This window comes from Gobius niger (assembly GCF_951799975.1).
Source record: "Gobius niger genome assembly, chromosome: 19".
In the NCBI taxonomy this organism is placed as follows: Eukaryota; Metazoa; Chordata; class Actinopteri; order Gobiiformes; family Gobiidae; genus Gobius; species Gobius niger.
The window spans coordinates 29371134-29384870 of record NC_136870.1 but is presented as its reverse complement, the minus strand read 5'-3'; the positions used below and the strand labels follow the sequence as shown (position 1 = coordinate 29384870).

At 47.9% G+C, this 13737-nt stretch overlaps 2 protein-coding genes and 1 long non-coding RNA gene across 4 annotated transcripts in view; all 3 read left to right on the top strand.

Annotated features, from left to right (window-relative positions):
• Positions 1 to 801, top strand: part of bbs1 (Bardet-Biedl syndrome 1) — an 8794-nt gene extending 7993 nt beyond the window's left edge. For both annotated transcript variants that reach the window (XM_079577808.1, XM_079577807.1), the window contains exon 8: positions 1 to 801. This exon is cut by the window's left edge and continues 98 nt beyond it. In XM_079577808.1, the coding sequence (XP_079433934.1) occupies positions 1 to 700 (700 nt within the window). In that variant the 3' untranslated portion in view covers positions 701 to 801.
• A 558-nt stretch (positions 802 to 1359) lies between these two features.
• On the top strand, positions 1360 to 13122 carry LOC306978809 (multiple inositol polyphosphate phosphatase 1-like). The gene is made up of 8 exons (XM_079577489.1): positions 1360 to 1605; positions 1824 to 2065; positions 3182 to 3430; positions 4779 to 4973; positions 11496 to 11593; positions 11810 to 11940; positions 12033 to 12166; positions 12826 to 13122. Exons 1-8 carry the CDS (start codon positions 1382 to 1384, stop codon positions 13071 to 13073), a joined length of 1521 nt encoding a protein of 506 aa, XP_079433615.1. The 5' UTR covers positions 1360 to 1381; the 3' UTR covers positions 13074 to 13122.
• Positions 8690 to 9912, top strand: LOC306978993. Its single transcript, XR_013793933.1, has 4 exons — positions 8690 to 8747; positions 9284 to 9376; positions 9424 to 9487; positions 9823 to 9912. It is a non-coding gene; the product is annotated as an uncharacterized lncRNA (long non-coding RNA).
• Positions 13123 to 13737: the final 615 nt, after the last annotated feature.

The window sequence follows — 13737 nt, the reverse complement described above, 5'->3', positions numbered from 1 at the left end:
GGCGAGCGGCGAGCTGAGGCTGTTCCAGGATCAGTTCACGCTGAGCTCTCTGCGGACGCCGGAGCCCGTTACCGCGGTGACGTTCGGACGCTACGGCCGCGAGGAGGGGACGGTCGTCATGGCGACGCGTGGCGGGGCGTTGTTGGTGCGGATCCTGCGGCGCACGGCGTCTCTGCGGCGGGAGCTGAACTCTCTCCCTCCTCAGAGCGAGCGTTTGAACGTGCCCAAGAAGAGTCAGCTGTTTGTGGATCAGACGCTGCGAGAGCGAGAGGCGGGGCCTCTGATGCACCGCGCCTTTCAGAGAGACCTGCTCCGGCTCCGCCTCCACGCCGCCACCGCCTTCAGCCGCGCCCTGGAGGCGGGGCCGGGGGCGGAGCGTGAGCCGCTGAAGCTTCGAGCCGCCGTTCAGGGTTTAGGACCAAACTTCAGCCTGACGCTGTTCGTGATCAACGCCGCCGCTCTGCGTCCAATCACAGGCCTCGCCCTGAGCCTCCTCTACGACCCCGCCCTCTACAGTGTAGCCCCGCCCCTCCTCAGGCTCCCCCTGCTGGCCCCCGGCCTCACCTACGCCCTGACGGCCAGAGTCACCTGTACTGGACACGCCCTCTGCGACAACATCAAGGTGTGTGTGTTACAGGAGGGGCGGAGCTCGCCACTGCTGACCGCCAATATCAACATGCCCCTCCCAGAGGCGCTGTGACCACGCCCACATGCCCCTCCCAGAGGCGCTGTGACCACGCCCACATGCCCCTCCCAGAGGCGCTGTGACCACGCCCACATCCACATGCCCCTCCCAGAGGCGCTCTGCTACAGCCCCCCCTCCCGGGGCCAGACCAGGGCTAGAAACAGAACCAGCACATTTTTCAAACAGTAACATTTTACAAAGCTGCAGTGATGTGTGTATTGGTGTCTTTTAGGAAATGCATCTTGAGCTTTATCAGCTTTTGTGAGCCAGATTGAAGGGCTTGGCGGGCCGCATTTGGCCCCCGGGCCTTAGTTTGCCCACCCCTGCACTAAAATATTCTGATATATCTGATTGTTTTCTTGCTTTATGAAAAAACTTGAGGTTGTTTGTGCAGATGTTTATGAGACAGGTCTGATTTCTGTTGATTTTTGATAAAAGTCTGAAATAAACACTGCCGTATTGTCTGTGGTTTTATTATGAATGTGTTTTTGTTTCTTTTTTTTTCAACTTTAAAACTGCCAAAAAAGTCCAAATATTTAATAAAGACTGATAAAACTTAAAAAAAAACAACAATACTCTCAGGTCTGCAGTACACTATCCTGACCAGAGGAGGCGGCAAAAGCAAATACAAGTCACTGACACGAATACACTGAAGAAGAAGAGGAACCCGGAAGTGCGATAAAGTAAACAAACAAGATGGCGGCTGCGGGACGGTCCGGAGCAGCTGCCGCGGTGTTCAGACACTCTCCCCCCGCACAGAGGCTCCTCCAGGCGGGCACAGGCTCCAGGGCAGGCCCCGGTGTGTCCTCAGGGTCTGCCCCGGGGAACAGGCTCCTTCAGGCGGCCGTGGCTCTGCTCCTCGCCCGCCTCTGCAGCGGCTCCGTCCCGGACATCGCGGCGCACTTCGGCACCAAGACTCGGTACTTTTATAGCGACACAGCGGGTTTAAATGTGTGGGTTTGTTTGTAACAGAATAAAAACAAAGATTTGCTCAGAGGGGTTTTGGGTCCGGTTTAGTTTTGGAATAAACTAGTTATTAGTGGAAAAATAGGCCCTATAATTTCCTAAATATTCCCCACATTTTCATTTGATATTCCCCACTTTTGTCCGCCCTCTTCCACCTTTCTGCTCTCCTCAGGTACGAGGACGTGGTCTCCCCCTCCCTGAACCTCTCCTCCTCGGCCTCGGCTCAGGGCTGCAGGCCGGTCCACCTCACGGCCGTGATCCGTCACGGGACCAGGTTCCCGACGCTGAAGAACGTGAAGAGGATCCGGCGCCTCAGCGAGCTGGTGCACCGAGCGGCCAGCAGGGGGCCGAGCGCTCCGGCCTGGCTCCGGGAGATACAGCAGTGGACCCAGTGGTACACGGACGACATGGACGGTAACTATAAAGTACTTTACACGGACGACATGGACGGTAGCTATAAAGTACTTTACATGGACGGTAACTATAAAGTACTTTACATGGACGACATGGACGGTAGCTATAAAGTACTTTACACGGACGACATGGACGGTAGCTATAAAGTACTTTACATGGACGGTAACTATAAAGTACTTTACATGGACGACATGGACGGTAGCTATAAAGTACTTTACATGGACGGTAACTATAAAGTACTTTACATGGACGACATGGACGGTAACTATAAAGTACTTTACATGGACGGTAGCTATAAAGTACTTTACATGGACGGTAACTATAAAGTACTTTACACGGACGACATGGACGGTAACTATAAAGTACTTTACATGGACGGTAACTATAAAGTACTTTACATGGACGGTAACTATAAAGTACTTTACATGGACGGTAGCTATAAAGTACTTTACATGGACGGTGACTATAAAGTACTTTACACGGACGACATGGACGGTAGCTATAAAGTACTTTACATGGACGGTAACTATAAAGTACTTTACAGTGACGGTAACTATAAAGTACTTTACATGGACGGTAACTATAAAGTACTTTACATGGACGGTAACTATAAAGTACTTTACAGTGACGACATGGACGGTAACTATAAAGTACTTTACATGGACGGTAACTATAAAGTACTTTACAGTGACGACATGGACGGTAGCTATAAAGTACTTTACATGGACGGTAGCTATAAAGTACTTTACATGGACGGTAGCTATAAAGTACTTTACATGGACGGTAACTATAAAGTACTTTACACGGACGGTAACTATAAAGTACTTTACATGGACGACATGGACGGTAGCTATAAAGTACTTTACATGGACATAACTATAAAGTACTTTACATGGACGGTAACTATCAAGTACTTTACATGGACATAACTATAAAGTACTTTACATGGACGGTAACTATAAAGTACTTTACATGGACGGTATCTATAAAGTACTTTACATGGACGGTAACTATAAAGTACTTTACATGGACGGTAACTATAAAGTACTTTACACGGAGCCTGGTCCAGTTGAGGATTATTAAAAGTTAATGAATGAATGAATGATCCGTGTCCAGGTCAGCTGGTGGAGAAAGGGCGGGAGGACCTGATGAACCTGGCGACGCGATTGGCCGCTTCCTTTCCCGCCCTGCTGTCGGAGGCGGAGCTTCGCGACGGCAGAATCGGCGTCAAAACCAGCTCCAAACATCGGTGCGTGAGCAGCGCCCAGGCGTTCCAGGACGGACTGAGGCGGAGCCAGGGGCGGAGCCAGGGGCGGGGCATGAGTGAGTCCAGGAGCGGGACAGCAGACCAGGACCAGGACCAGGGTGAGGAGGAGCCGAGTGTCTGTGGGACATTTAAACTAGAGCTGGGTGATGTCGACTTAGAGGAATATCTCACACTTGTGGGACTTTCTCCATAACAAATCCACATCTTTACAAACTTCAAAAATCTGATAAAATGTGCTGCAAACGTCTGATGTTCAGATCCTTTGTGACTCACTTTTCAAGGCTTATGTTTGGGAATGTTTTGGATAAAGATAAGAACTTTTCTCACAACCACTGACTAAAACACAAGTGCAAATAGCAAGAAATTATTTACAAAAAAAACAAATCGGCTTGTTGCACAATGTGGCTACGCTAGTTCCTCTGAGGTGAAGCTGTGGGCGCTAGTACTTCCTGTTCGTGTTCATTTCCATTAAGATTAGCTCAGACCTGTGAGTTTCTGGTAGAAATATTTCCATAGAGGAGACGTTTATGTTTGTGAGGATCAGTGAGTTTGTCTTGAAGCTAAAGGCTAATTTAACCTCTTAACTCCCGCCTAAACCGAGAGGATCTTTTTCCTCACGTTTTTGTAGCTTTGTTGTCATTTTTTGTCACTTTTTTTTTCTTCCTTTTTTTCGTCAATTTTTATCACATTTTTGTAATTTTTTCATCAATTTTTCGTCCCTTTTTTGTCCATTTTTTTAATCAAATTTTGTCATTTTTTGTCACATTTTTGTCATTTTTCATCAAGTTTTTGTCAATTTCTTGTGACATTTTTGCCACATTTCCATCATTGTTTTCGTCGAGAAAACGTGCTCGGTTCAGGTGGGAGTTAAGGGGTTTATGCTTTAAACAACTTGAAATAGTGCCTTTATATATATTTTTATAGCATGTTAGCCTTTAGCTTCAAGACAAACTATCAATCCTTCATGATCACAGGCGTCTCTGATCTGAACTTCATGATTTGAACACAATAAATGATCATCTACCGGGAACTCACCGCCCACAACGTAATCTTTAGAAAATATGATTATTATTCCAGGAAAAGAAAACAGACAGGAAGTCCAGGCGCTCACACCTTCAGGTCAGAGGAACTAGCATAGCCACACCGTGCAACAAGCCAATTCAATATAAGCTTATTGGAAATGATGTCGGCTAAATGACTATGTGGGCTATTTTGAATTATCTTCCATGTGATTATAAAGGACTTAAGAGTGAGTAACACTTTATTAAATCAGTAGTAAATATTTAATTGTATTGCAACAAAAAGTTATTAGCGGAAAATCGCAGTAAAATCAAAATCGTAATATTGATTGAAAAAAATCTCAATATTGATTTTTGGAAAAATGGTTCAGCCCTATCGTGATGTAGTCTGATGGACAGGTCGCGCCTCACACGTGTTTCCCTCCAGGCGAGGAGTACGTCCATGAGGTGGACGACTCCCTGATGAGGTCTTTCGAGCGTTGCCGTGGTTACGTGGAGGGGGTGGAGACCAACGCCTCGGCGACTGCGGAGGTGAACCGTTTCAAGCACGGACCGGAGTTCAGAGGCGTGAGGGACCGGCTCTCGGAGCGACTGGGGCTGGACCCGGAGCTGCTCACACCAGGTACGAGTCTGTAAAGGGTGGAGCGGAGTCTGTACAGTGTGGAGTCTGTAAAGTGTGGAGTGGAGTCTGTAAAGTGTGGAGTCTGTAAAGTGTGGAGTGGAGTCTGTAAAGTGTGGTGTGGAGTCTGTAAAGTGTGGAGTCTGTAAAGTGTGGAGTGGAGTCTGTAAAGTGTGGAGTAGAGTCTGTAAAGTGTGGAGTGGAGTCTGTAAAGTGTGGAGTCTGTAAAGTGTGGAGTGGAGTCTGTAAAGTGTGGAGTGGAGTCTGTAAAGTGTGGAGTCTGTAAAGTGTGGAGTGGAGTCTGTAAAGTGTGGAGTGGAGTCTGTGAAGTGTGGAGCGGAGTCTGTGAAGTGTGGAGCGGAGTCTGTGAAGTGTGGAGCGGAGTCTGTGAAGTGTGGAGTGTAAAGTGTGGAGTGGAGTCTGTAAAGTGTGGAGTGGAGTCTGTACAGTGAGGAGTGGAGTCTGTAAAGTGTGGAGTGGAGTCTGTAAAGTGTGGAGTGGAGTCTGTAAAGTGTGGAGTCTGTAAAGTGTGGAGTCTGTAAAGTGTGGAGTCTGTGGAGTGTGGAGTGGAGTCTGTAAAGTGTGGAGTGGAGTCTGTAAAGTGTGGAGTCTGTAAAGTGTGGAGTCTGTAAAGTGTGGAGTCTGTAAAGTGTGGAGTCTGTAAAGTGTGGAGTCTGTAAAGTGTGGAGTCTGTAAAGTGTGGAGTGGAGTCTGTAAAGTGTGGAGTGGAGTCTGTAAAGTGTGGAGTGGAGTCTGTAAAGTGTGGAGTCTGTAAAGTGTGGAGTGGAGTCTGTAAAGTGTGGAGTGGAGTCTGTGAAGTGTGGAGCGGAGTCTGTGAAGTGTGGAGCGGAGTCTGTGAAGTGTGGAGTGTAAAGTGTGGAGTGGAGTCTGTAAAGTGTGGAGTGGAGTCTGTACAGTGAGGAGTGGAGTCTGTAAAGTGTGGAGTGGAGTCTGTAAAGTGTGGAGTGGAGTCTGTAAAGTGTGGAGTCTGTAAAGTGTGGAGTCTGTAAAGTGTGGAGTCTGTGGAGTGTGGAGTGGAGTCTGTAAAGTGTGGAGTGGAGTCTGTAAAGTGTGGAGTCTGTAAAGTGTGGAGTCTGTAAAGTGTGGAGTCTGTAAAGTGTGGAGTCTGTAAAGTGTGGAGTCTGTAAAGTGTGGAGTCTGTAAAGTGTGGAGTGGAGTCTGTAAAGTGTGGAGTCTGTAAAGAGTGGAGTCTGTAAAGTGTGGAGTCTGTAAAGTGTGGAGTGGAGTCTGTAAAGTGTGGAGCGGAGTCTGTAAAGTGTGGAGTCTGTAAAGTGTGGAGTGGAGTCTGTAAAGTGTGGAGTGGAGTCTGTAAAGTGTGGAGTCTGTAAAGTGTGGAGTGGAGTCTGTAAAGTGTGGAGTCTGTAAAGTGTGGAGCGGAGTCTGTAAAGTGTGGAGTCTGTAAAGTGTGGAGTGGAGTCTGTAAAGTGTGGAGTCTGTAAAGTGTGGAGTCTGTAAAGTGTGGAGTCTGTAAAGTGTGGAGTCTGTAAAGTGTGGAGTGGAGTCTGTAAAGTGTGGAGTCTGTAAAGTGTGGAGTGGAGTCTGTAAAGTGTGGAGTGGAGTCTGTAAAGTGTGGAGTGGAGTCTGTAAAGTGTGGAGTGGAGTCTGTAAAGTGTGGAGTCTGTAAAGTGTGGAGTGGAGTCTGTAAAGTGTGGAGTGGAGTCTGTAAAGTGTGGAGTCTGTAAAGTGTGGAGTCTGTAAAGTGTGGAGTCTGTAAAGTGTGGAGTGGAGTCTGTAAAGTGTGGAGTGGAGTCTGTAAAGTGTGGAGTCTGTAAAGTGTGGAGTCTGTAAAGTGTGGAGTGGAGTCTGTAAAGTGTGGAGTGGAGTCTGTAAAGTGTGGAGTCTGTAAAGTGTGGAGTCTGTAAAGTGCGGAGTCTGTAAAGTGTGGAGTGGAGTCTGTAAAGTGCGGAGTGGAGTCTGTGAAGTGTGGAGTCTGTAAAGTGTGGAGTCTGTAAAGTGCGGAGTCTGTAAAGTGTGGAGTGGAGTCTGTAAAGTGTGGAGTGGAGTCTGTGAAGTGTGGAGTCTGTAAAGTGTGGAGTCTGTAAAGTGCGGAGTCTGTAAAGTGCGGAGTCTGTAAAGTGTGGAGTCTGTAAAGTGCGGAGTCTGTAAAGTGTGGAGTGGAGTCTGTAAAGTGTGGAGTCTGTAAAGTGTGGAGTGGAGTCTGTAAAGTGTGGAGTCTGTAAAGTGTGGAGTGGAGTCTGTAAAGTGTGGAGTCTGTAAAGTGTGGAGTCTGTAAAGTGTGGAGTGGAGTCTGTAAAGTGTGGAGTCTGTAAAGTGTGGAGTGGAGTCTGTAAAGTGTGGAGTGGAGTCTGTAAAGTGTGGAGTGGAGTCTGTAAAGTTTGGAGTGGAGTCTGTAAAGTGTGGAGTGGAGTCTGTAAAGTGTGGAGTGGAGTCTGTAAAGTGTGGAGTGGAGTCTGTAAAGTGTGGAGTCTGTAAAGTGTGGAGTCTGTAAAGTGCGGAGTCTGTAAAGTGTGGAGTCTGTAAAGTGTGGAGTCTGTAAAGTGTGGAGTCTGTAAAGTGTGGAGTCTGTAAAGTGTGGAGTCTGTAAAGTGTGGAGTGGAGTCTGTAAAGTGCGGAGTCTGTAAAGTGTGGAGTCTGTAAAGTGTGGAGTCTGTAAAGTGTGGAGTCTGTAAAGTGTGGAGTCTGTAAAGTGTGGGGTCTGTAAAGTGCGGAGTCTGTAAAGTGTGGAGTCTGTAAAGTGCGGAGTCTGTAAAGTGCGGAGTCTGTAAAGTGTGGAGTCTGTAAAGTGTGGAGTCTGTAAAGTGTGGAGCGGAGTCTGTAAAGTGTGGGGTCTGTAAAGTGCGGAGTCTGTAAAGTGCGGAGTCTGTAAAGTGTGGAGTCTGTAAAGTGTGGAGTCTGTAAAGTGTGGAGTGGAGTCTGTAAAGTGTGGGGTCTGTAAAGTGTGGAGTGGAGTCTGTAAAGTGTGGGGTCTGTAAAGTGTGGAGTCTGTGAAGTGTGGACTGGAGTCTGTAAAGTGTGGAGTCTGTAAAGTGTGGAGTCTGTAAAGTGTGGAGTCTGTAAAGTGTGGAGTCTGTAAAGTGTGGAGTGGAGTCTGTAAAGTGTGGAGTCTGTAAAGTGTGGAGTGGAGTCTGTAAAGTGTGGAGTGGAGTCTGTAAAGTGTGGGGTCTGTAAAGTGTGGAGTGGAGTCTGTAAAGTGTGGAGTGGAGTCTGTAAAGTGTGGAGTCTGTAAAGTGTGGAGTCTGTAAAGAGTGGAGTCTGTAAAGTGTGGAGTCTGTAAAGTGTGGAATGGAGTCTGTAAAGTGTGGAGTCTGTAAAGTGTGGAGTCTGTAAAGTGTGGAGTCTGTAAAGTGTGGAGTGGAGTCTGTAAAATGTGGAGCGGAGTCTGTAAAGTGTGGAGTCTGTAAAGTGTGGAATGGAGTCTGTAAAGTGTGGAGTCTGTAAAGTGTGGAGTCTGTAAAGTGTGGAGTCTGTAAAGTGTGGAGTGGAGTCTGTAAAGTGTGGAGTGGAGTCTGTAAAGTGCGGAGTCTGTAAAGTGCGGAGTGGAGTCTGTAAAGTGTGGAGTCTGTGAAGTGTGGAGTCTGTAAAGTGTGGAGTTGAGTCTGTAAAGTGTGGAGTTGAGTCTGTAAAGTGTGGAGTCTGTAAAGTGTGGAGTCTGTGAAGTGTGGAGTCTGTAAAGTGTGGAGTTGAGTCTGTAAAGTGTGGAGTCTGTAAAGTGTGGAGTGGAGTCTGTAAAGTGTGGAGTGGAGTCTGTAAAGTCTGGAGTCTGTAAAGTGTGGAGTCTGTAAAGTGTGGACTGGAGTCTGTAAAGTGTGGAGTCTGTAAAGAGTGGAGTCTGTAAAGTGTGGAGTGGAGTCTGTAAAGTGTGGAGTCTGTAAAGAGTGGAGTCTGTAAAGTGTGGAGTCTGTAAAGTGTGGAGTGGAGTCTGTAAAGTGTGGAGTCTGTAAAGTGTGGAGTCTGTAAAGTGTGGAGTGGAGTCTGTAAAGTGTGGAGTGGAGTCTGTAAAGTGTGGAGTCTGTAAAGAGTGGAGTCTGTAAAGTGTGGAGTGGAGTCTGTAAAGTGTGGAGTGGAGTCTGTAAAGTGTGGAGTCTGTAAAGAGTGGAGTCTGTAAAGTGTGGAGTCTGTAAAGTGTGGAGTGGAGTCTGTAAAGTGTGGAGTGGAGTCTGTAAAGTGTGGAGTCTGTAAAGAGTGGAGTCTGTAAAGTGTGGAGTGGAGTCTGTAAAGTGTGGAGTCTGTAAAGAGTGGAGTCTGTAAAGTGTGGAGTGGAGTCTGTAAAGTGTGGAGTCTGTAAAGTGTGGAGTCTGTAAAGTGTGGAGTGGAGTCTGTAAAGTGTGGAGTGGAGTCTGTAAAGTGTGGAGTGGAGTCTGTAAAGTGTGAGTCTGTAAAGTGTGGAGTCTGTAAAGTGTGGAGTCTGTAAAGTGTGGAGTTGAGTCTGTAAAGTGTGGAGTCTGTAAAGTGTGGAGTGGAGTCTGTAAAGTGTGGAGTGGAGTCTGTAAAGTCTGGAGTCTGTAAAGTGTGGAGTCTGTAAAGTGTGGACTGGAGTCTGTAAAGTGTGGAGTCTGTAAAGAGTGGAGTCTGTAAAGTGTGGAGTGGAGTCTGTAAAGTGTGGAGTCTGTAAAGAGTGGAGTCTGTAAAGTGTGGAGTCTGTAAAGTGTGGAGTGGAGTCTGTAAAGTGTGGAGTCTGTAAAGTGTGGAGTGGAGTCTGTAAAGTGTGGAGTCTGTAAAGAGTGGAGTCTGTAAAGTGTGGAGTGGAGTCTGTAAAGTGTGGAGTCTGTAAAGAGTGGAGTCTGTAAAGTGTGGAGTGGAGTCTGTAAAGTGTGGAGTCTGTAAAGTGTGGAGTCTGTAAAGTGTGGAGTGGAGTCTGTAAAGTGTGGAGTGGAGTCTGTAAAGTGTGGAGTGGAGTCTGTAAAGTGTGAGTCTGTAAAGTGTGGAGTCTGTAAAGTGTGGAGTCTGTAAAGTGTGGAGTGGAGTCTGTAAAGTGTGGAGTCTGTAAAGTGTGGAGTCTGTAAAGTGTGGAGTGGAGTCTGTAAAGTGTGGAGTGGAGTCTGTAAAGTGTGGAGTCTGTAAAGTGTGGAGTCTGTAAAGAGTGGAGTCTGTAAAGTGTGGAGTCTGTAAAGTGTGGAGTCTGTAAAGTGTGGAGTCTGTAAAGTGTGGAATGGAGTCTGTAAAGTGTGGAGTCTGTAAAGTGTGGAGTGGAGTCTGTAAAGTGTGGAGTCTGTAAAGTGTGGAGTCTGTAAAGCGAGGAGTGGAGTCTGTAAAGTGTGGAGTCTGTAAAGTGTGGAGTCTGTAAAGTGTGGAATGGAGTCTGTAAAGTGTGGAGTGGAGTCTGTAAAGTGTGGAGTCTGTAAAGTGTGGAGTGGAGTCTGTAAAGTGTGAGTCTTTAAAGTGTGGAATGGAGTCTGTAAAGTGTGGAGTGGAGTCTGTAAAGTGTGGAGTCTGTAAAGTGTGGAGTGGAGTCTGTAAAGTGTGGAGTCTGTGAAGTGTAGAGTCTGTAAAGTGTGGAGTCTGTAAAGTGTGGAGTGGAGTCTGTAAAATGTGGAGCGGAGTCTGTAAAGTGTGGAGTCTGTAAAGTGTGGAGTCTGTAAAGTGTGGAGTGGAGTCTGTAAAATGTGGAGCGGAGTCTGTAAAGTGTGGAGTCTGTAAAGTGTGGAGTGGAGTCTGTAAAGTGTGGAGTCTGTAAAGTGTGGAGTCTGTAAAGTGTGGAGTCTGTAAAGTGTGGAGTGGAGTCTGTAAAGTGTGGAGTCTGTAAAGTGTGGAGTGGAGTCTGTAAAGTGTGGAGTCTGTGAAGTGTAGAGTCTGTAAAGTGTGGAGTCTGTAAAGTGTGGAGTGGAGTCTGTAAAATGTGGAGCGGAGTCTGTAAAGTGTGGAGTCTGTAAAGTGTGGAGTGGAGTCTGTAAAGTGTGGAGTCTGTAAAGTGTGGAGTCTGTAAAGTGTGGAGTCTGTACAGTGTGGAGTCTGTAAAGTGTGGAGTCTGTAAAGTGTGGAGTCTGTAAAGTGTGGAGTCTGTAAAGTGTGGAGTCTGTAAAGTGTGGAGTCTGTAAAGTGCGGAGTCTGTAAAGTGTGGAGTCTGTAAAGTGTGGAGTCTGTAAAGTGTGGAGTCTGTAAAGTGTGGAGTGGAGTCTGTAAAGTGCGGAGTCTGTAAAGTGTGGAGTGGAGTCTGTAAAGTGCGGAGTGGAGTCTGTAAAGTGCGGAGTCTGTAAAGTGTGGAGTGGAGTCTGTAAAGTGTGGAGTGGAGTCTGTAAAGTGTGGAGTGGAGTCTGTAAAGTGTGGAGTGGAGTCTGTAAAGTGTGGAGTCTGTAAAGTGTGGAGTGGAGTCTGTAAAGTGTGGAGTCTGTAAAGTGTGGAGTGGAGTCTGTAAAGTGTGGAGTGGAGTCTGTAAAGTGTGGAGTGGAGTCTGTAAAGTGTGGAGTGGAGTCTGTAAAGTGTGGAGTCTTATGGAGCGACGTACTGTTAGATGTCTGGAGAAGCTTCTGACTCTGCACATCTGTTTTGTCCCTGACTCTGCACATCTGTTTTTGTCCCTCTGGGCTCCCGTCATGGCTCCCGTAGACCTGGTTGAGGCGGCGTTCTTCATCTGCTCTTACGAACTGGCCATAAAGTCGGTGCACTCCCCCTGGTGTCAGCTCTTCACACTGCAGGACGCGCAGGTAACAGAGAGGAGAGAGTCGGCCATTACTACAGTCACTACAGTCCACCAGTAGTATTTGAAGTATTCATGGTAGTATCTGTGTACTCAGGTGCTGGAGTATAAATGACAGTAGTAGTATTTGAAGTATTCATGGTAGTATCTGTGTACTCAGGTGCTGGAGTATAAATGACAGTAGTAGTATTTGAAGTATTCATGGTAGTATCTGTGTACTCAGGTGCTGGAGTATCAGTGTGACCTGAAGCAGTTCTGGAAACGCGCTCACGGTCACTCCATTAACGGCCTGTCCTCCTGCCCTCTGTTCCACCACATCTTCAGGACTCTGGACCGAGCGGGACGTCCTCGCAGGTACACGAGTACTCACACTGTAGTACTTATACTGTAATACTGTAGTACTGCTGACGTGGAAGGGCATCTGGTCTAACCTGTGTCTCCCTCAGAGCGACCGACGCCCCTCCAGAGCCCGCCTCCATCCTGATTGGTCACGCCGAGACACTCCTCCCACTCATCTCCCTGTTAGGCCTATACAAGGACAAGACCCCGCCCACTGCCGCCAACTACCAATCACAGCACAGTAAGAGTCCACACTGACCAATCACAGCACAGTAAGAGTCCACACCGACCAATCACAGCACAGTCAGAGTCCACACTGACCAATCACAGCACAGAGTCCACACAGGCCAATCACAGCACAGTAAGAGTCACACCGACCAATCACAGCACAGTAAGAGTCCACACTGGCCAATCACAGCACAGTAAGAGTCCACACTGACCAATCACAGCACAGTAAGAGTCCACCCTGACCAATCACAGCACAGAGTCCACACTGACCAATCACAGCACAGTAAGAGTCCACCCTGACCAATCACAGCACAGAGTCCACACTGACCAATCACAGCACAGTAAGAGTCACACCGACCAATCACAGCACAGAGTCCACACTGACCAATCACAGCACAGAGTCCACACTGACCAATCACAGCACAGTAAGAGTCCACACTGACCAATCACAGCACAGTAAGAGTCCACACTGACCAATCACAGCGCAGTAAGAGTCCACACTGACCAATCACAGCACAGTCAGAGTTTGGTTCTTCATTATTGATGTTGAACTCCCCTTCTGCCCCCCCCTCTCGCCCCCCTCGCCCCCCTCCCCTTCTCCCCCCCCTCCCCTTCTGCCCCCCCCCTCGCCCCTCCCCTTCTGCCCCCCCCCCTCGCCCCCCTCCCTCGCAGCTCGCCTGTTCCGCTCCTCCTCCATCGTCCCGTACGCCTCGAACCTCCTCTTCGTGCTCCATGACTGTCCCCGAGGCCCGCGGCTGCAGCTGCTGATGAACGAGTCTCCGGTTCGATTCCCGGGCCTGACCCAGGACCTCCCCCTGTACCGCGACGTCAGGGCCACGTACCGCCACCTGCTGGACGGGTGTGACTTCTACACCGAGTGCGAGGGGCGTCCGAGCCGGGCGCCCAACACCGAGCTGTAACCACGGAGACGGAGCGGCCGACACCGAGCTGTAACCACGGAGACGGACCAACACCGAGCTGTAACCACGGAGACGGACCAACACCGAGCTGTAACCACGGAGACGAATATATTACCGTATTTTCCGGACTATAACTCGCACGGTTTTTCATAGTTTGGCTGAGGGTGAGACTTGTACTCTGGAGCGACTAATATCTGATCATTTTTGTTTATTTATTGAAATATACTTTCACATGCCGCTAGAGGGCGCTGCAGGCTAATCGAGCCGCAGAGAGAAAGTTTGGAGTGAGAAAGTGGAGGAAACTCTTACCACAAAGAAGAAAACATAAACAAACAAAGCTAATAACGGGCAAAGCCTCTTCATGAAGCTAACCATCAATGTGTCACGTTAGCAAAGCCTCTTCATGAAGCTAACCATCAATGTGTCACGTTAGCAAAGCCTCTTCATGAAGCTAACCATCAATGCGTCACGTTAGCAAAGCCTCTTCATGAAGCTAACCATCAATGCGTCACGTTAGCAAAGCCTCTTTATGAAGCTAACCATCAATGCGTCACGTTAGCAAAGCCTCTTCATGAAGCTAACCATCAATGTGTCACGTTAGCAAAGCCTCTTTATGAAGCTAACCATCAATGCGTCACGTTAGCAAAGCCTCTTCATGAAGCTA

What these genes read in the sequence shown, in the direction of transcription:
- LOC306978809 (XM_079577489.1), top strand. Translation starts at nt 1,382, where the DNA reads ATGGCGGCTGCGGGACGGTCCGGAGCAGCTGCCGCGGTGTTCAGACAC. An exon ending in CACTTCGGCACCAAGACTCG is followed by an intron (nt 1,606 to 1,823) that starts GTACTTTTATAG and finishes TGCTCTCCTCAG; the next exon opens with GTACGAGGACGTGGTCTCCC. An exon ending in GTACACGGACGACATGGACG is followed by an intron (nt 2,066 to 3,181) that starts GTAACTATAAAG and finishes ATCCGTGTCCAG; the next exon opens with GTCAGCTGGTGGAGAAAGGG.